This window comes from Antrostomus carolinensis, unplaced genomic scaffold (genome assembly GCF_000700745.2).
Source record: "Antrostomus carolinensis isolate BGI_N321 unplaced genomic scaffold, ASM70074v2 scaffold12192, whole genome shotgun sequence".
NCBI lineage: Eukaryota > Metazoa > Chordata > Aves > Caprimulgiformes > Caprimulgidae > Antrostomus > Antrostomus carolinensis.
The window spans coordinates 28,869-54,291 of record NW_010301643.1 but is presented as its reverse complement, the minus strand read 5'-3'; the positions used below and the strand labels follow the sequence as shown (position 1 = coordinate 54,291).

At 36.4% G+C, this 25,423-nt stretch overlaps 1 protein-coding gene across 1 annotated transcript in view; it reads right to left on the bottom strand.

Annotated features, from left to right (window-relative positions):
* The window catches only part of ASXL3 (ASXL transcriptional regulator 3), a 102,023-nt gene that overhangs the window by 58,733 nt on the left and 17,867 nt on the right, over positions 1-25,423 (bottom strand). Inside the window, exons 2-4 of the mRNA XM_010163540.1 lie at positions 22,741-22,743; positions 10,159-10,267; positions 8,705-8,816 (exon numbers count right to left, since the gene is read on the bottom strand). Of these exons, the coding sequence (XP_010161842.1) occupies positions 8,705-8,816; positions 10,159-10,267; positions 22,741-22,743 (224 nt within the window). The remainder of the gene's footprint in view (positions 1-8,704; positions 8,817-10,158; positions 10,268-22,740; positions 22,744-25,423) is intronic.

Genomic DNA, 25,423 nt, shown 5'->3' with positions numbered 1-25,423 from the left:
TGTCTTCCAGCGCTGCTCAAAGCTGGTTTGTGTGTTGACATACCTTCTTTATAATGCTCTGCAGCTGTACATGGTTTTCCAAGGTTTGCCATACTTCGCACACCTACCAGAACAGTTCGAAGACACTCAAGGCAGCTGCACAGACATGTGCCAGAAATTATTTTAGCCCAGTGTTTGTTTGCCTATGGTTTTCTCCTCCCATCCTTCAGTGGGATGAGCAGATACCTGAAGTAGCATTCTAACTCCCTTGCCTTTAGCAATGTCTCAGAGAAGAAATATTGTAATGATTTTTTCTTTGTGTTTGTAAGAAAAAAAAGATAGAATAGAGACAATTTAGATATCAATAATTAACAGTTACCATAAGATGCATGTGATATTAAACGCTTGTTTTCACACTGAAAGAAAAAATAATTAATACTTACCTCACAAACACAAAATACAGTCTGTTTTATGTCACTGGCATTATGTCAAGATAATTTTCAAATTAGATTAAAAATTTTCATTAGCAAATAAGACAAATTCTATTTTGTCATAACATTTATAACTGATATTTGTCACTTTTTTCCCTTATACTTGAAGGATTTGTGAACATATACAAAGAAGCTGCAACACAAAACAGGTTCTGAGTTTACAGCATCACCTGGTTTGAATCAGCCTCTTCCATATGATGAGCAAAGCTTACTATCAAAAAAGACAACTTAAAGGAGCAGAAGTGTCAGTAGAAAACAAACAAAAGGTTTATATAATCTAAACCACTGCAATAGCTAAGCTCCTGAGACAAAGAAAACCTACACCAAAATAAAAACCTGACATTATGAATTACTCAGCTTTCATCTTTTCTTTCAAAGAAAGAATTTTTTTTTACTGTTTTCTTGCAAAGTCTGAGAGTCAAAGAACTGAAGAAAAAAACAGAAATAGTGTGAGCACACAAACCCCAGAATTAAGGACAGGAAAACGGAAAAAAATCAAAATGTAAGAATGAAAACTGTTGTATACTTACCTGTCCCTCCTAAGAGAGGATGCAACATGACCGGTCATGAAAAACCTATTCCTGTTCTCTGGGATTACTTCAACTCCTGTTACCTTCTTGTTCAAATGGGAAATTCTGATTTTCATTACTCTAATCTAGGACATTGTGAAAGATTCTCCCCTATTTCTTTTGGTGACAAAGTTCATCCTGGAGAGGTTTGGCAACACTAACCTAGCTGATGATGCTCAACACTACAACTGTTAATGTCAAAGTCAAGATACAGCACAGGAATAAAAATAGCTCTATATTAGTTTTGTGCTTCCATTCATTTTTCTTTTAACAATAAACCCAGAAAACGTGAAAGGGTCTATTAGAGGCCATACTTCTTATTTCTATCATTACTTCAATTATACATAAAAATATTATCAGTTAGTGGTTTCCTTTGCTTCTGTTTCTTTAAAACTTTGACAACAAAGTTAAACCAAGGAACGGGGATTGTTCTAATAGGTGAAGCAACTGGAACGGAAACCCACGCAACAATAAATAGCTTTCTGTCACTGTAATCTCTTCTGCAGGTACCGAAGGAATACCTCACTCGAGGCTGGTTTGGTTTAGCGCAACCTAAGTCTAGTCCCTTCAGAGTTTTGAAAAATAAACTTTTTCCTGTATTCTGTGATCAAATAAATAGGTATGTGAGGCTGAAATCCACCGCTTAAAAAATTTAAAATGGCGTGATTGGCGAAAGTCAACTTCATTTATAACAAAAAAATGATACTTCCTTTCTAAAATATTTTTTGTACGTTATAAATATGTTCCTTCATACATCTAGTAGCTTAAAACAGTAAGAAGCTATTTGAAATATTATTTTCCATGTTTTAATGAAATTTCGATTTTCTTTTAAAACCAGCTTGATACAAATCATGGCTATAAACATAACTGTCTAGTAAATAAGAGATGTCATTATCTATTTTCCAAAAGCAGGAGATACAAATATTAAAAATCTAAATACATTGTGTTAATTTATATAATTGCTTAGTAACTTATACACTCTATTCACATTATTAGCAAGAAAAATACTAAAATTTATATACAGGCTTTATTTAGATTATAATCAAGTTATTAATTGTTTTCAAAACAGTATGAATTGAGTTTTCTGTAGGAAGTGAAATACAAATATGACACAATGAATAAATTTAATCTTTAAAACATGTTCTGCTACTTAGTGATTTAAATCAATCTGTGCCAAAATCTCACATACTACAATGCCTGTGACCACAGAAAATTGTATTTTTTTTATCTATTCATTTATATGGATAAAGTCCAACTGCTTTTCTTTAAATGAGTCAGAAGTAAAAAAAGGGGAAAATATGACAGATAAATATGTAATAAATAAATACGTGTGTTTAAAGTGAACATTGATGATCCTAATTTTTTTTTTTTTAAAAAAAAGCCTTTAGAACAGAGCAGGCATGTCTGCTATGGAAACCAAAGAACACAGTAGAAAGAAAACACAAATTCAAGAAGAGTCAGTGGTCTTTGTAAGTACATACAACTTTGGGAAGATGCAACTGCTTTGTCCATAAGCATTGAAGATGCATGAACATTATCAGATCTGTGTTCACTTTAAATGCTTTATCAGAAAAGAATGATAAAAATAAATGAGATGCTGGGGAGATAAAAAAGAAACCTGAAAGAATGCAACAGATGAAAGAAAAATATTTGGGTAACAAATAAAGAGGATTCACCATAATTGCTACAGTAGAAAAAGAGAACAAGAACAGTTTTAAGCCTACAGGAGGCATTTCCATTTAGCAGAGAATAATTAGGCTCCATTCTTTAAATCGGCTTCTTCAAGGGCCAGGACTGAGTGAAGGATAAAGCAAAAAGCAACTACTAAGCCAGAAACTGTTAGGTTGTGAGCTGGAAGAGCAGCTGGGTTTCTGAAGATAAGACCTCCTTAGTGAAGTATTCAGAGTGTTAACATAAATGATAGAATTAGAATTACTTAGCAAAAAGAGTATGTTAAAAATGTTTTTGACAGCCTCCATTTAAAATAACTTCCTCTATTCCATTTTTCCAAGACCGGTTTTGGTAATTATTATGAAAGGCTATAATTTATAAAAATCAGCAATGCTATCTTTTATTTTCAAATTTTCTCCCTCTAATTACATTTTATTACCTTTTACCTTCCCCACCCAAGAAGTATGATAGCTACATCGAATGTATTAGAAGGCATGTTTCTTCAAAGAAACCATTTTTATAGGAATACAACTTAAAATTATTCTGTCTCACTGTCACTGAAAGTTATTAGGAATAATTTTAAACAGATTTATGTAACTAGATGGACAGAGAAATTCCTAGAGTGCTTTAAGGGGCTTATTTTCCCAGAATAAATAGCACAATTAATTCTGATTTCAGACAGACCATACTGATTTAAAATCAAACCAGTAAAATCAACAGCAGTTCACTTCCTTCTTTGTTACAGAAACCAAAGCAGATGAGAAAGATCATTTACTAATAGTCACATTACAAAACACAAATTAATATTGCTACCATATGCTAAAGACTAGAGTCTACCTCAAGCATAAAATGTGTGCACACACTCTGGAGATATGAAACCTTACAGAGAACTCCTTTAGGAAAACATACCCACAAAATCTCTCTAAAATATCCATAAAATTCAGTATTTTCTTTGGGTGACACAGATCTATACTTGTATTGACATAAATGATCACACTTTGCCAACACAGATGTATCAAGTAATTCACCTCCATCACTCTGATCTCTAGAGCCCAACTTGCAAAATCTGAACAATTCAGAACTCGACTGTTGCCATCAGCTCTTGAAAATGAAAACCAGTTTGGGAGTTAGTTAATTGTACGAGTACGCCAATGCAAGCAAAAACAGATGCATATATCAAGGGCACTACTGTGACTGTAATACTCTTTTTGAAAAGCAATACTAGCACTGTGAAATGATAAGTAATATTGAATAGTAATTTTTTTGGAAAAAGACATCAAATACCACATCAGCTTGGTAGCTTCCACTGAATCACATTATATTCTCAGCATGCTTTTAAGCCCAAACATTTCACAAAGCTTTGAAAACTGTGAATCCTTATTCCAAAGGAAGTCAATATTTTCCACTAAAAATATACAGCCTGTCATCACTAGCCACCAGTTTCTTAGGCCTCATTAACTCTACTGTACAGCAAAAAAAGCAGATGAGAAAGATCTCTCTCTCTCCAGTATCTTCTCTCAGTCTTATAACTCCTCTCCAGAGCCAATGAAACAAACAGAGGTTAACTCGATCCTGGGTGCAGTATTTTTATTTTATAGCTACTTGTGGGGAGATGAAAAATAACAAACACCAGAACAACAAAAAAAATTCCCCCAAACTCTCTCTTTCTGATATATCATCCAAAACTCTGTATGTCTGAGCTGCTACTCCGTTAATGTCCTTCTGCTTTCAGAAGAGCCTATCCCACATCCACATGCTGCCACGTGCAATGGACATATTCAGCATCATCATCCAATATTATTTCCAAGAGACAAGATGATAAAGATAACAGGTTTCCCTGAACTGCCAGAAATTCCATTCCTGGAAAGGAACCAAACACCCAAATGTGGGCTCAGGTTTCAAACAATGGTGAATATTCATTCCTCACTACAAGAGTTATCCTATTCCAAAAAGCACGATGTGTTCAAGAGCACAATGGCTACAAAGACAAAATTACAGGATTCAGCATGAATCTGATTCTCCATCATCCATCATTTCATCTCCTATTTCTAAGAAAACTGCCTAAGAAATTAATCCTGTTGTTTCATGTTCGTAATTGAAGAACTTGCAGTTTTAGGAAGTGGTGAAAACCAAAGTGTCTCAAGAGGAGACATATGTTGCTCATATGTGGGCAAACATCAAGACCTATGTTTGGGTTGGGATTGGAGAGGCAAGTAACGCTACCATAGGAATTGCTACTGCCTCTACAGTTACATCATTGTGCATTCCATTGGCTTACGACAATTTTTAATCAACTGTGCTCTGTGGCTGATGGATTAGCCCTGGCTTCAGAAACCCTAGGGAAACATGCTTTCTGAGAACAGAACATCCTATTGATGGGCAAAAGGATATTATAGTCATCATTTTCCCAGGCAACAGTAATTGGGATTTTAATTCTCTTACCGACTGCATCTTTACGTACTGCCCCTGTGTTTGAGGGAAATGAAATTTATAAAGAGATATGAGACTGCTAGAGAGCTTCTATAGAAATCCCATTCCAAACAAAATCAACTGTAGCGTAAAGAGTTTCTTTACTATATGCCTTTGGAGAAGGTGGGGTAAGAAAGATCTGAAAAATCCTGAGGTGTGGCCATTCCAGTTGTCAGTTTAGCAATACTGATGTGGAGTAACAGCTTTCACCATGCCACGTATTACACTGTGAGGAATATTATATTATTACACTAATAAAATTGTTCAGTAGCCTGCATTTATACTGGGAAAAATGTGCCTGCTGGGGAATAATGTGATTCTTCTCTGTTTGAGTGTCAGCTGGTACTTCTTATTCTGAAAGCTGAAGACTATAATCTAAAAGCCCACAGATGGATTGAGACTGTTGATTAGGGTTCTGTCCTCTGCTTCCAGTTAACTTTAAAACGGCACTTTTTAAACTCTTGCTAAACAATTTCTGATGACTCTGTCAGAACTGAGGCTTCTGGACTCTACCACAGTGGAAAAAAAAAGCAAATAAAAAGGCAATCAATTGGGCAATTAAGAATACAATGTGCAAACAATGTCCATCCTTATATATACCACACATACTAAAGCTGAAAGGAGACGTTATATCTATTGACCTTTTCTAAAACACAAGTCAAAGAATTTCATAAAGCATTTTTTTTACTGAGTCAAACATTATTTTTATGCCACAGAACAGTTTACTGGAAAGAAAAAAAAAATCCCAGCTTTAGTGTGAAAAGTTTAATTGATAGACATCTTGTTGGATTTGGCCTGTTAGACCAAATATTTTCTGCAGAAATACCTTTCCTCAAATATTTACAAACTGATCAAGTCACCATCTCCTCTTTTATAAACTAACTAGACTGTCTCTATTAAATTTCCCAGACCAAAGAAGGTATTTGTTCACTCAAGAGTTCTTGTGTGTCTTTTCTAAATCCTTTTCTATTTTTCTTAATTCCTTCTTACAGCTATAATGAATGCAATACACTAGTAATTATTTAACTAGTGCTATACCCAAAGGAAACACTGTGCCTATATTATTTAATCAGTACAACTAGAATTATAGTCCAAAAACTGCACTGGACTAATTAGCAAACGCATCTCATTTCATGTTCAATTCATTTCCTATTGTGATCCTTAAATGCTTTTCAGATTTACTGATTAATTGAATATGTTTCTACTACACAAATGTGACCATTTTTTATTCACTTGAAAGTCTAAAAAAATTAATGCTGCTCAAACTTAACCATTTATAAGGCAATCAAGAGGAGTCTCAACATTATTATTTATTATCAGTAAATTTAATCAAGAAGGATTTTATACTTTCAAGAAGTATTGACAAAAAAATTGAATGAAGAGTGGTCAAATCACATCCTCAAAAGAACAGCAAAAATACCTACTGTGAATGGCTATTCCTACGCCTTTGCAGATCTAATAATTTGTAATCCACTTAAAACTGGATGCATTTCTTGGGCCTGGTGCTGTTTTTAAGCCAAGCATTCTACTCTGTAAATGAAATAACTTAATAGAATTCCACATATATATCAATAGATACCTTTAATAACAAAACTTTCAGTCTCAAGAAAAGCTATTATCAAACATGTTTGACAAAACTATGTTATGTATCAGCTGACTGATACAAGAAATGCTGTCTTCAGATCTTTATTGATCACATCCAGCATTAGCCTTTCTATATGCAATATAGACTCACTATTGGCATCTGATTTACTTTTTAAAATGTAACCACTGCATGACATTAAGAAAAAATTAAAATGTCTTGTTTTCAAGAAGTTAAATATATTGCAGTTTTCCAAGATCTGTTAAAGATGAAATATCAGGGCAATTTCTCAGCTTTAAAAAACAATCTAGGTGTAATTTACTGTTCTACCCCAAATATTTTAAAATGTTTAATTTTAGCAGCTGCTCTTTTATGTCACCGTAAGTGCTAGAAGTATTTTTATTACTGTAAACTGTGAAAATAGTATGCAGCCTCCTCCCAGTCAAAACCCAGCAATTTTCTACTTCTGGCATTCTGGCATCCATATTTACATCCTACCACTCCTAAATAATTGCCAAGTTTTTGCCATGGTTTTTGTTTGTTTATAACAAGTAAAATTAAATTTTGCTTTCCTATCTGTAACTGTATTTACACTGCTTTTCACTGCTGTATTCTTCCTGCAACTTAGGGAAGCATATATCAACAAATTGCCTGAGTATCAGACAGCAATTATTGAAGAACTACAAATATGTATCTTCACTTATACACCAAGTATATACTTCATAAGCATAAAACCACTGCACATGCAGAGTCTGTTAACTTATAGACATATAAAAGAAAATGAAGAAGCAGAGCCATTTAATAATTCTTGACTTTTGCTTTTCCACCGAGCTTCAAAACTTCACCAGTAGATCCACAACAACTTGTCTTGGGTAGTTCTGTTACCCATATCCCTGAGCATTTTGTGATTTTTCAATGCTGCTAGCAAGCAATACTGAAAGAACAGTATCAGTCCTGTACAGGTGCAGCATGGAAGCGAAGTAAGTTGCTCAAGATCAAAAAGGAAGTCTGGAGCAGAACAACAACATGAACTGCGCCTTTTCATGTCCTAGCTGGATACCCTCTCACCATACACAAAGTGAGCCAAAACAGTAGGCTTCAGTTCAGAAGTGGGACAGGTTGTGAGGGCACAGCAGAAGAAAAGAACTGATGAAGGAAAGGTTTATTTTGGAAGTCCCGGGAAGCTTGATTTTTGTGTAAAGCATTCACTTTATAAGCATTACATGAGTGTAGTTTTGAGAAAAAGAATATTCATTTCTATTACTTGCAAGTAATTTTAGGTAACTAAAGAACTGTGTTTTCTTTACGAAACCTCTCAAAAAACAATTATTTGTAAGGTTGCTATTTTCAATGGCAACATTTTCATTCTTGCAATGTTTCAGTTTGCCATTATCTAAGAGAAAAAAAAATGGACAGGATTTGTAACTTCAACATGTCCTTCTGTCAACATGGCACCCAGGAGAATCTCTGCCTGAAACAAAAAATACCCCAACAAACCTTTGTCCTGTGCCCAGAGCTCTACTGAGGGACCAACCCCACATGCTTACACTGAAATCAGTGAGATGTCTATCTCAAGTCTGAGACAGAAACTGCAAGTCTGAAGACTGGTAAGGAAAATTATTATTTAGCTATGGGGCCCAGAACAAAAAAAATTGTAAGCCAAAAAGAACCTACTCAAAACACACCTAACAGCACTACTTGTTGTCATTTATAAATCTAAGTGAAATAAAGGCACTTGGTGTTCCTGATTTCTTTGTAAGGCCCAAAAAAAGACAGGGAGTCACTCAAAAATAGTCCCACTGATTAAAAAACATTACTTATACTGTTTAGAATTAAAAAAAACATTACTTATAACGTGTAGAAATCACACCATGAAAATATTAAGTAAACAATACTTTATTTTCCCAAAATATGCCCTCTAATATTGAAATTAAAACACCTACCACCATTTTCTTCTCCATTATTATTGTTTGTCTCAGCCATTTCAGTGCCATCTAACTCAGATTCACATCCTAAATCCAGTGTTCCATCAGTAGGGCATGTTGATTCTTCTTTCTACAGTTAAAAAAGAAAAATAAAACAAAAATTAACAAGAAAAAAAATCAATCATGATCCTGATGCATCTCTGAAAATAGATTCCTGCAGTATACTCTCATGCCTACATTTTCAAAAAACAGAATAAAATGAAATACGCTTGTGAGTTACTTCAGAGAAAGACAGAAAAACAGACCTTCATGAAACAACTTGCAAAGCAAAAATAAAAAAGCTATTTTGTGAAGTCATATCATACTCTTTTTTAAAAAATGTCAAATAAAATGCATGATCTTCCACATTATTTTTTTTTAATGCAGAAACAGACTTGTTTGGCTGTTAAAAATCCTAGTTTTCCAGTTGAGTCCACAGCACTGCAGCAAAACACAAATCCTTTAATGTTTCTTTTCTGCCTTTGCCTGTTTCCTGAATTCAAATAGCTGAAGCAACCTGGAGCTCACAAGCATGGGAGTGATTGTGAATACCTGGATTTGTGCCAAGAATATCTCCCGATTTAAAGAAAAACAACAGCATTTGTTTTAGTAAATTAGGAAATGAAGCCTCTGAAAACTGTTAATTCAATCTCAGATAGATAATTTTTAGTTATCAGGTGCAGTCAAGTCTACATAGTTTTTTATTTTTTAAACTCTTACATGAAAGAAGTCTGTCATAAATTACAAAAGATCCTTCCCCTCAGCCTAAAATTTTAATTGACTACATTTAGACTGCCAAACATATCATCTCACTTTCTGGTTTCTCACCTCTGCCTCACATTCCTCCACTCCTATTGTGAAGCTCCTCTAAGTTTGATCATGTATAAGAAGAAAAAATTTTTGCCCACAGAAATCTTCATATACATACCAAAAAAGAAAAATAAAGAGGAAAAGGAATAGAAAGAGCTTAAAGGCAAAATTATATCACTGTAATTATATTCCTTCTCAAAAGCAACGATGCAACCTGTAAATTAAAAGCTGATTTATATTAGACCTGCAAATAATTTTGCACTATTCAAAAATCAAATATTAATACAATTACTTAATGAGAATGACAGTGATCCCCTCGAGCTCACTGCTCATAAAACAAAGGCTTTTCTGTGAACAACTCTGAAAAAGCAGCATTTTAGCTAAGGTACACGTTTCTTAAACCATATGCCAAATTCAAGAACATGTATATGCTTTCTAGGATAAAACATTCAATGTTTACTTTCATTATAAATCCTTTTAAAAGACATCTGAAAGCAGTTAGAAGGACTATCAGGTCATTTCCTCTCCAAAGAATCTAATCTGTTTACCTTTATATCTATTGAGACATTCATAAAATGGATTAATAGTGCTATGTACTTTCCATATACAAAATTTAAACTTACTTTGAGAGCATAGAGTCCCGACTTCCCAGGGATTTTGAAGAATGTTCCATCACCTACACGAGTGTTAGTATGAAGCATTGCATTCAGGCAAGCTAATGGAGAGGTTCCACTGAAAAATAAAATTGTGCAGTCCAAGATTGAGTGCTCCTTGTAAAACTATTCCCTCGGTCTATTTTTTTAAAACTCATGCTTGCCTGGCTTTTTTTTTTTTTTTTTTTGCCCCCTTTTTTTTTTTAATTCTCTCAACCCTGAAAACATCTACATTACAATAACAGGCCAGTTTCAAACTTAATCATATGCATCTGTCCCCTAGGCTCGAGGCAAAAAGTCTGTGAATTGTAATTATGCTTTTCTTCATACAGCAACCAGCTCCACATTCTAAGAGAACCAAAGTCCAAATATTTATGTGAAATTACTTCATAAATAACACCATGAAGCCTCATTTTTAAAATGTTACAGACAATGTGGCTGCTGCACATGAATGATCAAAACAGTACCAAGTTCAAGGGCAGCTGCATCCCACAGGATGAAAGGCAACAAAAGAATAATAAAGAGCCCAGGAAGAACACATTTAAAATTAAAAATGATACATAGTTAAGCCTTCTTCTGGCTTAACATGGTCAGCATGCATTACAATATATAAATACGAGCACATTAGTATGTATCTTCTATGAAGCATTATCTTTTCTAATTAGACTTGTTTCAGAGATTAAGAGATTGACCTATGCAAGGTACTAATTGTAATACCACAGTGGAATGCATGTTAAGGGACTATTTAAAAAGAAACACAACACATTAAGGAAAAAAAGAGTACTTGTACAGAGATGTCTTTGTAATATATACATATTTATATCAGAAAAAGAAAGCAAGTGTTTCTACCCTAGCTACACTTACACTATTCTGAAAAGTTGATCTAAGAAATGGGGAAAAAAATAAAATAGTCATAAATTGGTTTATTTGACTCTAATTAAAAAATTAAAGTACAAGATTTATAGATGTACTATCACATCTTTGTCCCCATTTACTGACTAATACTCAGGGACTGAATCTGAAACTGTGCTTCTTCCCTGGGGTCCCTAGCCTGCACACGCGCTTATCTTTAGCCACGTAAATACATTCCACTTGGTTAAGTGGAACAATGCCTGCGCATTAAATTAAGTGTGCTGCTAAGTATTTCAGGATTAATTATATACTCAACTATAAACCAGGGACAGGGCTTCAAAAGTCCAGCAGAAACTACTGGGTTTTATTATGCAATATTATAACACAACATCCAATCTCTGTTGAAAGTTGACTGACCATTTTTTGTAAATAAAACTGGACTGAAATTGTCATCTTTCATATGATGATGCTTTCTGTTGACTTCCATGCCTCTGTTGCAACAAAAATAATCGTTACTGTACATGTATACATTTAATGGCAAAATGGATAGCGTGGCAATTGCTCTTCCAATAAAAATTAAACTATAAACTGTCCTCAGGACAAGTAGTCCTGTCCAATATAATTTATTTACTATTGGTCACCTCATGTATCATATTAATATATCTAAAATAAAAAAATACAGGTAAAAATGCTGCTTGTTGATAAACGTATCAGATATTTAACAGATATCTATTTTAGGAGTATTTTAAATATAATCACTCAATATGAAAATTCTGACAAGTTTTTGTTGTTTCTTTTTTTCTTCTGAAAACAAAACTAATTCCACATCTGGTTTTGATATAATACTACAACAGAATACAAAACTAAATATGGTAGAAAAAAACTGATGCTGCTAGCAGTAGCACAGAAAACATTAAGATATTTCATTGAGTTTAATAATTACTTAAAACAGTTTTGGAATAAGTAGGATACTTCTCTTTACACATTATCCTTATTGTATTAATGTTTGACAAGCGAAGACACAAAGTATTTAATAGAGCAGTTCTAGCTGTGTAATTTCTTCCATATGTTAACATACATAACGTGAAGCAATTTCAACTCTCACAGTCTTGGATCTTTTTAGTGAAACATTATCACACATTAAGACTTTCTCGGCAAGACAGAAAGAACTTGCTGACTCTGCAGTGGAAGACAAACTCAATATATCAACAAGAAACAAAACTGTGTGTGCACGTATGCCCAATTTGTATCTTTCTCCTATTCTGATGTAGATATTCTGGACTCTACACTTATTTTTAGATATCATTAACCAATTTAAATGATACAAGATGAATGAATCCAAAATAGAGGATTTGGCAATATTTCATAACCAGTACTGTGCTCACAGCAGATATCTTAATCTTCAAAGTCTAGCCAACTGGCAAGTGGACAATAGACACTACTCTCTGACTTACAAAGAAATCTGTATCAGCTACTGAGCCAAGAAGTACTTTAACTACTGTTATGCTTGTTTGAAACAGATATCTGCAATTCCTAAATAATTTGGCATGCAACCAAAGAACTATATCTACCCTTCTTGAAAATTTGACTTCAATATGTATATAATGAGCACAAAACAAACCACACATACTTAAGTTGCAAATGAAATAATACTCTGGACACTGTGAGGTGGGATTTATTTTGAGCTAGCAGCTCAAACTGAAATTCTGTTGTAACTTTTGTCACTGCTATTTTGACCCATGTTAACCAATGACTTGCTTATTCTTCTGTCAGTACAGGCAACCTAAAAACACTCTATTAAAATTCCTAAATGTTATCCACAAGGGATGCTGAAAATGCTTGCAATAAATGACATCACAATACACGGAACTGCAGTTAGAAAAGTCAGCAATCAAAGATTCCATGACTGATGTCTGAATCATAGAGCAGTTTCTGAGGGATTCATCCTACCTATTGTATGCGTTCTAAATTCTCCTACAGCCTGAGGACAAATTCGTTCTGTTCAGAGCTGCTCTCATGTATTAATACAGCAGCCAAGGACTGCCAAATATAAAGGTGAGTATCTCTGAATGTCAAAAATGGCACAGTTTGACCTAAGTTCTTGAAATACTCCAAATCAGTTCAACTTTGATTCAAGTTTTTTAATTTTTAACTTTGATCAGTTAAATCAAATTGAATACAATAATATTCTACTTTGTAACTTGATGTCCAAAAACTTTTAGAGCCATAATAAATTTAAAACCAATATGTTGTAAGTTTTGTTGCCATAGTCTACACACAAGGAATATGTTTACCATTTAAAGCCTTCAGATCCAGAACTTTCATACTATCTATCATCTTTTAGGTAAGAATGTTTTGAACCATTTTGGTATTCTAAAAGTAATTCATTCATGGGATTCACCCTCTGTAGCAGAATGTCTTTAAGACTGATAATTTTCTGCTCGTGTGTTTATTTTATATATATATATACATACATACATACATACAAGCAGTATACCCACACCTTCACACTTCAAAAAGATTTAAAAAAAATGAAAAGTTACTTACTTTCTGTAAAGGTGATATGAAGTCAAAACAACCAGCAACATAGGAAAGAGAAAGAATTACTGATTAGCCCTCCAATATAAAAGTTGTTAATACAATTTGATCATTTAAAAGACATCAAGGATTTCAACATTCCATAAATGCTCTCCCCCAGAATCACTATAAGTTGGTAGTAATCAACGCATCCTTCTAAGTGCAATCACAAAATTCCTGTACATTATCAAAGCAAGACTCTCACCCCAACTCCCCCAGTCAGAAGTATCTCCAACATTTTGTGATTCTGGGCTCCCTCTACTGGTCATGCAGCCCCTGTTACCTAAAACAAAGCGCTGGGCTATACAGTCTCTACACACAAAGCTCTGCAGAAACACGTAGGGGAAGTACAAATTTCAGTTATTTTCTTCCCCAAACCCTACAACAATCTGTAAAAATGCTCTTTATTTTTATATTGTAAACTTCGCAAACACACGGTTTTGTCAGAAAAACTTTGAAACCTTCTATGGTTATATACTTTTAATTCTAATGGTCTAGACTGCTTGCCAAGAGAAAAAAAAATATGAGCTTGGTGAAAAAAAATGTTTTCAATATGGAAAATAAATTGAGTAAAACCAACCCGTCCAGACAATATAGCATAACAGACAGTGCAAGTTTCCTGACGCTACGCAGACAAGGCACCTCGGGCTCTGCAGCAGGCAGCATTTCAGCCACAGCCCCCCTGCACACATCGCAGCCTCCTCCCAGAGCTTACAAGGGCTCCTGATACGTTCCCAAATCAAACAATGACTGCTGTAAGAGGAGCACTCAGCTATCGTAAATGTGATCAGTATTTATTTCTTTGAAATTGTCTGCTCATTTTATACAGATCCATAAATAGTCATAAGGGAGCAACAATTTTCACTCACTGCTAGAAACAAAGTAAAACCAAAAGGCTTCAGAACTAATTTCTAGACCTGATATGAAGTCACATGGAATAAAATATGCTGCTAATGCATGTAAGTTACACCAGTTTGGGAGGGTTCGCAAGTCCCCTGAAAGAAAGGACCTGAAGTCAGATATACTGTGATGAATGGGAGACAGCATTTAAAATCAACAACATGAAATACAACCAAAAGAAACTCTCAGTGCTATACCATGGAATGTGAAATCAAATTTAGAAAATGCCTACTTCATGGCAAGTCCAAGGGACTGACACCAGCACGGTGAAATGGATCAGAAGGTAACAGCACCAGCAAGTGTATGTGTCAACCAGACTGCCGACTGAGAGACATACAAGGTGAATACTCTTATCTCCAGTGCCAGTGGATACCTGTCAAATCTAGGCCCATTTAAAGAGAAACACAGGCAAAAAGTCTAACAAAGAACAAGAATGCTAACAGATAAAGAAAATAAGACTGATGAGGGAAGGCTGTAGATAATGCATTTCTGTGGTCTAGCAAACAAAAGAGTAAAAGAAAGTGTAATTGTAATTTTTCAGAAAAATGTAAAAGGCTGTTGGAAGTCAATGGAGATAAATGTTCTTCATGGCCACTGGGGAAGAAAAAGAAAGTTCACAGATAGTCTAAAAGTGTGAATGTAGCTGTTGTTGTTTTAATCAACACCTGAACAGAACATGGAAGTTTCTAAAATGACCTTCATCAGAAGATCAAATACACACCAGTCCTGGCTGGTACATGTACTCGAAACTGTCCCACTGTTAGTGTTTTTATTGAATGATCTCTTGAGCATGCATCCCACACTGTAGCGTAGGTTTCTTTAGCTCTTTAATAAATCAAAATTTTGTTTGAGCCTGAGGTTAACCATATAACCTAAGTATATTTTTTCCAACATATACAGTGGCCAGAAATGCTGGAGAAGTGACTAGATGTCTAGATGTGCACTGCTTGCTGAAGTGTTTCATAGAGCAGTGCATGCACTTGTATTGGGTGCCCAGTGTGATGAAGCTAAAGAAGAAGCTTTCCCACAACCTTCAAGGAGCTGTGTGCCCATAGGCTTGCCATAATGTGCCAGCAAAATATCAGAACTTGCCTTACTAGACTTTAGATGTGACCTAGCTTGGGAGAGACACTCAAAACCACCAGGAACCTAAGCAGGAATAGCAGGGCAAGAAGATAGCTGTCCTATATACCAAGAAGACGGGCAAAGTGCTGCTGACCACTCTAGAGCTGTTCTCCCCCAACAGCCATGCTTCACTGAGCTGACAGTGCTGCAACAGCCATTGGCACTGGGGTTGAGGCAAGCTCTTCCAGCCCAGGCTCAGGAAGAGGAACCAGGAGAGGTCCAATAAACAGAAGACTGGAAAAAAACCCCAGACATTCTACTGCATTCAAATGGTACAGGACACAGGATCCTTCCCTTGGCATAGAGGGAAGTAAAGAACACAGAGCAAAGGGCTGAAAACAAGGCTAATGAATGCCAGATCTCCTGCCAACCATCTACAAACTTTTCAACAATAAAAGCTTCAAGTTAGTCTAAAATCAAATCACACAATAATGAAGTCTCTACTGTCTTCCCTGGTTACTTTGTAGATACCTACACAGGAAGACTGAAAGCAGTATATTTGCTTTCTCATCCAATGTTAAATACAGACGTAACGTTCCAGGTAAAATTTCATTCAGTCATCCTTCTTTCAATAGACAGCAAAATCATGGACTAAACATGTTAATCCAAACTAAACCAATTTAAAGTATCAAATAGAAAACTTAATTTGAACAATCAATTCAAATCTTGCTTTTGAATTTTTTCCATTTACTTTCCTACTGAAAGGTTAATTCATTCATCGCTTGAAATGATTAAAATACCTCAATCAGGAAATAAGTAGAGCTTTAATGTAATATTAGTTTTTGCTCATCGGGATACTATAACTGCATTCAGCAATTATCTAACTTAACTTACAAAAATTAACCTAAGTCACATTTTCTGATGTTAAAATAGCAATGACATCTTATTTACTAAATCCTTACAAATGTACTTATTTCTGTTAAATCACTTTTGGAAATAAACTGGAATTGATTAAAAGACTGGCTTTTAAATGCTGAATTAAAATATACTAGATGCACTGGATATAAAAGGAAAAAAGGGAGATTGTTCAAAATACTACATATCCAACATAATTTATTAAACAGTAAAAACATTATATTTTAGTATGTGGGCAGTAGGTAGCTAGGGAACCATTTACTATTTTTATATAAAGACTAGTGAAACTGTAGGGCTGGTAGATCTCAGCCTCTCACATAAAGTTTTTATTCATAAATTGGAACAATAAAAAAGCATTTTACTTTTTGAACTTACAATCAGCTTCCTAATTTTAAAGGGACTACAAATGAGAATGACAGAAAATACTCTTGATATCTACAGCTGGTGTGACTGTCAAAACTATTTATGTTCTGAAGTCTTAACCACTTAAAAAATAAAGTTATAATAAACAAAGTCTTAAGCCTTAAACAGTTGTTTGCTAAAGTTTTATAGGAACTGAAGTGAATACAGCCAGAATACTATTTATAGAGTTGGAATAAACTATACTTAAGGTTTTTTCCTAATATAAATTCTCCCAATTGGATCTTTAAATGTATTTTGAAAAATTAAAAGAAATACATGTATATATATTAGGGTTTTTAAAATAAATTTTATCCACATTAGCCAAAATTAACATCAGTTTTGTTCTCATTTATGCAGCACCCTAAAGAAAATTTTTATATCTCTGGTCCTACTTATGCTTCATACGTGGCACATGACTTTCAGCCTTCAAATATCCCAAACACAGATACTATTCTTTAGCATAGCAAGCAAGCCAGAAAGCTCACAGCTATCAGGCAACAAGACAGACCAGTACAGCTGATTTGACTGTAGTCTCACAGACTGCAAACAAACACCAGAAGATGATAGGGAAAAAGCCCCATTATAGATACTACTGACATCACTTCATACTCAACCCCCAAATAGATTTATTGTTTTTCTAAACCAGATGAAGATAGAGGCAAGAATATTATTAGTATGAAAACCAAGGACCAGTACAGACATGCTGTCACAGATACCTCGTGTCTGTCTTACAAACTAGTAGACCTTACCTATCAGCTTTCACTGAAGCTAAACAAAGTAGTGAATTCCAAATATCTAAAGCAGAAGAACATAGCAGTGAACTTGAACCTTGCCCTTTGTAGCTTGTGAGGGAGTTACAAGCAGCTGGAATCACAGTTGACTAAAGTGTCTGATCAATCACCAAGAAATGAATCTCTCCATTGTCCTTCAAGTAGGGAACAATCTGGAGCAATACTGGAGGGAAATTCAATGTGGATTCAATGTGACTAAACTCAAGCCAGGTATCATGAAAGGGTATTTTTTTGCATTCCTTAGCAGAAAATCTCATTTACAAACTCACCTAGTCTGGTTTTACATTTTGAATTCACCACACCTGGAATCAGGGAAGGAGTCTGAAGTGAAGCTGCTTTCACAGAACTAACAGGTGTTCTCTATCTCTTATCAGATCATCTCTGAAGCCTAAACAACATTGTCTCTCCTTGGAGGAGTGGTAAGCAGCCACCCAGAGAGGCACACAAAGATTATTCAAGTCTTCTGTGGAAGGATATACATAATAAACAAACACTGGAGATTAAGTCGCTACCCTTAAGACCTATTTCTGCTACTTCTAGGATCCTCCTACATGAACCAATCTCCCTCTGGGCCATGTACACCCACATACAGCCATTGTGTGCAGTGATTACATGACACTAGTACACACAATAAAGCACAAATGTAATAAAACTCCAGCCACTTGTCCTCATATAAAAACCAAGGTGGATAAGTGAATGAAACTTCTAGCTGAAGGCGAACATGATAAAAAGACAGGGGACACTGGTAAGAAAAGGTTGGTTTGTTTCTTTGAGTTTGCCAGACTGGTTGCATTCACCCACAGTCAGTCACAAGTGACTAACTGACCACACAATCTAAGATGATACTTAGGTTAAAGGGAAGGTCTCATGCATGACTACCCATAAATTTTATTCTAATTCCCTCTCAGTAGCTAAGAGTTTGTCTCACTTTTGCAAATGATGGCACAGATTTAGTGGTTTTTTCACCTCTTTGCTGTATTGCAGCACTATGGTGTATCTGATCTTTCTTTTTTCCCTCAGAGGTAAAGACCACTGAAAACACATCAGATGTGCCCTCTGCTCTGTACAATGGCCTTTGACAGACATCTCAATCAAGTTCAGCATTTTCACCCCTACCTTTAGAGCACTTTGTAGGCTGAGGCCAGGGTACACAAAGTTTTGGTATCCCTACAACACTGATAATGAATCTTTTTGATATCTACAGCAAAGTATATTGTGTATCTCCTGGTGCTAGCAGCCTGGGAAAACTTCTGGTGGTGACAATAGACACAGTAATGTTCCAGAAATAAATAAATAAATTAATTGAGTTCATCTGTAGTGAAACCAGAGCTTTATTACAACTCATCTAAAACAATCAAATGAAAAGCCCTGGGAACAAAAGTTCAGTGCAAATCTCAGTACTTCTTAAGCCAGTGAGGTATTTTTTTTAAAAACTATTTTTTCTCACAATAAAGGCTTTACATACAGAAGTTCCAGAACCTGTACAAAATGTAGAGTGTTCCTGAATAGAATTTTACAGAATTATTGCCACGGAATTTCACCTGAAAATATTTTATCTTCAAAAAAATATTTTTGAAGGAAAAATTTCCTATGGAGATACAAGTTTAGGTTTTCAACCTATTTGAAAACAAGATGCTAGCAATATAGCAAGTAATTCTGAGAAGAAAAAATAAAAAGCACACAAACTTAGCACACCAATGCCACATTATCCACTGTAGATAGAAAGATACAAATAGGCTTTCCTGAAATTTAAATATCCCTACCCATTATTTTTGTTGATTACCCTTGCCCTTTGTCAGCCATGCCTCCGAGTAGGTCTCCCTGAATATCTTGAACATTCTGAAAAATATGCTTGAAACACCATGACACCTCTTTAAATGTTACTCACATATGGCAACAAGCATTCTTTGACCAGAAAGGAAATGAGAATACAGGTTTTATAGAGAATGTTTACATTTTTCTGCATTCCCTAACACCTGGGAAAACCCCAGGGTTTTTTCTTTATGAAGAAAAATCTCAAAGAAAGGATATACAGTAAATGCATCACTGTACTTTGAATCCTTACCATTTTGTTAGATGTAGTACAAATAATGCAAGAAAAAAGTAGTATGTTAAAAAAAAAAAGCATTTTGAATGTATTTTTGAAAGATGCAGGCAAAGATTAAAGAGTACCTTTATAAATCATCCTAAAAGAAAAATGTTTCAGAAACAAAATTATCCCAAAGGACCAAGAAATCAGTGTGCATCATAAATGGTCACGACAGCTAAGGTATCCTCTGGACTGAGAACACCCTCCTCATTCAACAGCACTTGAAAGAAACTATTTGATTTCTTTGTGTAACAAATTCTTATACTTGTCAAATAATACAGTTCTCTCTGACAGCTACTTCCTATTGAAGAATATATATTTTTTCTTTTCTCTTTGAATGAAATATTTCCTTTTAATAGTTTTAACTGATTTCATTAAAAAGCAGTAGTACATTTTTCATTTTCTACTCTCATACCAATGATCACCATGAAGGACAAAATTACAAAGAAAGGAAAAAAATGAATTCCTGCCACATGAAAGTAACTCCAGAGTAGAGGTTAAAAAATGGCTTTCTTAAAGAAACCATGGTTTTGATATATATGATGTCTTATTTTAGTATTAGATTTCACAGGCCCTTGTGGGTTTTAAATACATATGTTTAGAAAAATGAAGTAATGACTGTGCTACAATCAAAAATGTACTAAATCCAAGAAAAACATTGCCACAAAATGTGCAATATATAAAATGAAAAAAGCCACCCCACCCTTCCAAGTATTCTTGGCTTCAAGCTGAGTGAAGCTTATTCCTCAAAAAAAAATTAAGGTGGAAAATAAAGTTGAACAAGACATAGTTAGTAATCACCAAATGCCTTTTGGCCTCCGAAACGTTATCATCCTACACAAGGGATCTCTATGAAGTTCTCTTGTTTAATTTGGCTTTTTAATTGGCCTGTCTCCACAACTTTCTCTGTAGTGCTTTAAGAATATCTTGTGTGTGTTATTGAGATATAACTGTTTAGTCAGATGCAAAATAAAAAATACATCACATCCCACCCTCCCAAAAAAACTTACTGCTATTTTTAAGAACATTCGGCTTCACCAGGTTTCACACATTTATATAACCATAGCCTAATTTACATTGGAAGGAACTTCCAGAAGCCATCTACCCCAACCTCCTGCTCAAAGCAGGGACACTTGGATCTGGGTCTTGCCCACTGAAGTGTTGTGCAATATGCAAGAATGAAGACTTCACGGCCTCCCTGGACAACTTCTTCTTGCACTTTACTGGTCTCACTGGGAAAATATTTTTCTTAGTATCAAATCAGAATTTTCCATGTTCCAATTAGTGTCTGTTTGCCTCTTGTTCCCCGCTTCTCATGCTGTCACTGTGCAACCTCCAAGAAAAACCTGGCTCTGTTTTCTCTACACCCTATGATTAGTGAGCTGTGGACTGTCAGGGGATCCCCTGAGCCTTCTCTTCTTTGTGCACATGCCCTGCTCTCTCAGCCTTTCCTCATACGTGATATGCTCTAGCCTCCAGCCATTTTGGTGAACCTTCACTGGACTCACTCTGTGTCCTGGTTTTGCTAGGATAGAGTTAATTTTCTTCTTAGTAGTTAGAATAGCTGTATTTGAGTTTCAGTGTGGGACTTATTAGAAGAAAATTGATAAAAGTACCAATGTTATTAGATGCTGCTGGAGCTCAAGGCCGCCGTGTTTGGCTGTTCACAGCTGCATCAGGACTGGGAGGGAGAAGCGCAGTGAATAGCAAAACCCAAAATGGGCATCTGGATGTGCCAATGAAATATTCCATATCATATCACGTCATGTCAGTGTATTAACCAGGGCTGACCGGAAGACAAGGGGATTCTCTCGGGAATCACTCGGGCTCACTTTTCCGGGATTGCGATTTCAGTTTCGGGGTTCCTTTTCGCTCCTCCAGGATCGTTATCAGTGGGTGGTGAGCAATTGTACTCACAATGTACAATATGCATCACTCATATATATACTTGTTATCATTGTTGTTATTATTTTTATTTTATTTTCCTCTAATTATTAAATTGTTCTTATCTCAACCTACAAGTCTCCTCACCTTTACCCCTCCAATTCTCTCCCCGACTCCCTGGGTGGGATGGGGAAAGGGGGGGAAGGGACTGCAAGTGGCTGTGTCTTGGTTGGCTGCCAGCTAAGTTAAAGTATCACACTCTGGTTTATTAATCTCTCCTGTACTAGGGGGCCCAAAACTGGACACAGTACTCCAAATGTGATCTCACAAGTGCTGAACAAATGGGAAGGATCAGTTCACTTGATCTGCTGGCCATGGTCTTGCTAACACAGTCCAATATAGTTTTGGCCTTCTTTGCTGCAAGGGCATATTGCTGGACTAACATCTGGCTTGTTAACCATCAGGACTCCCAGGTAATTTTCTGCAAAGCTGATTTCTAGCCTGTTAGCCCCCAGCCTGCACTGCTGCATGGGTTACCATGTCACAGATGAAGGAGTTTGCTCTTGCCATTGTTGAATTTAATGAGGTTCCTGTTAGCACAATTGTTTGCTGTCTTGATCCCTCTGAACAGCAGCCCAGTCTTCCAGTGTACCAACTGCTCCCTCCAGTTGTAGATCATCTCAAAACTTGCTGAATGTGCACTCTGTCCCATTGTCCAGTTGTTCAATAGCAACATTCAACAATAACAGTCTCAGTATCAATGTCTGAGCAACACCACTTAGCAAATGGTCACCAACTGGAGTTAACACCTTTGATCAAAACACTTCAGGCCCTGCAGTCCAGTCAAATTCCCATCCACCTTATTGTCCACTTATTGAGTTTCTATCTCACCAATTTGACTGTGAAGATGCTATGGGAAATGATGCCAAAGGTATTGCTAATGTCAATGTAAACAACATCCACTGCTCTCCTCTCATGCACTGAACCAGTAGTCATCTGATCATAGAAGGCAAAGAGGCTGGTCAGCATGATTTGCCCTTGCTCGTACATATTGGCTTTCTGTCACACTTGTTTGACTTTCTGTGCATTGGAATGGGCCATTCTCATTCACCAAGGAAGATAAAACAGCTTTCCTGGGCCCTTTTGTCCCTAGTCTGATCATCCACAGTCAAGACAGTCACCAATCTTCCCAACTTCAATTAGTTCTTCCTTGTTCACGTGTAACAAGTCCAAGACAGCATGTCCCCTAGTTGTCATCAGTCACTTTTGTCAAGAAACTGACTTTCAGGAATGTCCTGGCTTACTTGCATCCCCCATGACTACTATGGCCTGCAACAACTGCAAGCCCCCAGTAGTTACTTAAAAGCCTCACCTACTACTTCTTGGCCAGATGGTCTGCAGCAGATGCTTACCACACTACTCATGTTGTTCTGCCCTCTGATCTCTCCCTTAAGTGTTTGCCAGGCTCAGTACTCATTCTAAGGCAAAGTGTTGTGCACTCCCACCCCTCCTTTGCATGCACTGCCCCTCTTTGCCCACCTGTCTCCATTCACCTATCCACAGCAGTACTCCATTGTGTGAATTATCCCACCATGTCTTTGTAATCCTAAGGAGCTCTGCAAGTGTGTGAAGACTTGCAATTCCTCCTGCTTGTTTCCCATGCTCTGCTCTGTGCATTTCTGTGTGCAGACAGTTGAAATGGATGCCCCAGGCAAACCCCTCCATAGGCTGGCCCTGCCGCTGCAAGCCACCGAAATTCCCAGAAGCAGGAGCTCCTGGATTTTACCCTGAAGCTTTCTGAAGAAGCCTGGAAACCACTGCAGCTGCTGGGTTTCTGATTAGATGCCTCTGTTAAAGATCTGCAACAGAGCAAAAAAATATACTGCAAAAGAACAACAGGACTTCTGAGCTGCTGCATCACCCACAGAGGAAGCCCATGCAGCCTCTGACTGTGGCTTCATTAACTGTTGCACAGTGAAAAAGGGAAAAGGCAGCAGAACAGTGTTGCTAGAAAACTACTGTGGGCCAGGTCTAGTTTAGAAGGCTGAGTAGACTCCTACTTTATCATGCTATAGCAGGAACATAACCCTGACGCAGTCGCAGCCACACGACTCCCCTGACTGATTAGAAGAACCTCCAGCCTTTCTTATCCACAGCAGGGGCTTTTGTTACTGCAGCTGTGTCAGTGACAAGACACCACCCTGCAGTTATGCCAGTGCTTATAGTGCACCTGTGTACCTGCATGTAAGGCAACAGAGTAGCTTCTGCTTTCACCAGGGAGGTCTGCACCAAGATCAATACTGGGCTCATGTCACTTTCAGCCAGTTCTGCCACTCAAAGCAGCAACAGATCTCACGTTCCTGCCTCCATGATATGTTCTCTCCTGTTTTTTTTCTTTACATCTTGATTATTTCCCCAAACAGCCATGTGAATGCTTGTGCCAGCACCCAGGGAGGTGGGCAGCCCAGAACAGGAAAAGCAGCTTGAAGAGAGCGGGATTATTCTTTCGGCTGCAATATTGGTTTACAGTAACTGGAGAAGGATGGCCTCAGACTGACACAACTGGTTCCCATTTCAGACTCCTCAGAGCAAGGCCTGTATTTCACCTTTTGTCAGTAATGCAACATGTTCCCTCCAGCCGCTCCCAAACCTACAAGCCAGATGCAGCCGGCTCGCCTGAGCTGTAACCCCTTGGGCTGCTACATCTGGCACGAGAAGATGCAGAGGTACCACTCTGCTGAGGGAAAGCAGGATTACCAAGCTTGAAGGAGACCTACACCCCTACACATTCTGCCACTTGAGCCTAATGTCATGTCCCTGCTCTCTCACGTGATTTCAATGCTGCTTTCCAGTCATTGCCACTAAAATCAATTGCAACTAAATTTATAAAACTAGAATAGGTGCTTATGCACAGACATCTCCTACTTTCCCCCAGTAACGAAAACACAAGAAGCAAAACACAACATGCTGTTAAGACCTATTACAAATAAATTTTAAAAGGTAAGCATATTTCAGAGAAAAGGCTTAAATTATGCCAATATTTAACCATTAACAGAAAATAATCAACAAGTATTGCTGAACAAAGTTCACTAACTACTGTACAGTTTAAAACTGTGGTTTATATTTTATGAGAATTATGGATTTCTTTTTTCACTTCAGAAATCTTTAAATCTTGAATATGTTACTCAATGTTGAGCTACCAGACTGTAATACAGGATTATTTTCTTATATAATATTTCTCCCTGATAGAAAGGGAGTAAATTGCTATGCTGAACTTAAAAGTGATTTATTTTTCTTTCTTTACTCTTAATAGCAAAAATGTTATTGAGTTAACCCAATTAAATTGTTTTATTAACTTTGCCCATTCTTAAAAATTGACACATGCCAACATGCTGGCCTGCCAGAGTTTGTTATGCCATTTCAGCCACACCATCCATCTGCCTAAGTAATCAAATTTCCAGGAAAGTTTCTAATGCTTATTGTAATTTTTATAGAAATTTTTACCTGGAAAGAATGTAGCTGTTCATTGAATGGCAATGCTGAAAACACCAAAGCCGAGTTATTTTAGTATAAGGATTTTACAGTTTTTACTTGATGGAAAGAAATTTCCAGGGTCTTGGTTACCACATACCAATACCACATACAAGCTCTTCCAGTCAGTTAAAAATTTTACCTGCACTGATAACAGCATTTGGTTACAGATCCTTCAACTACAGCGGACTTGTTTGGACTTCTTTCCGTTTTATTTTTTTTCTCTCAT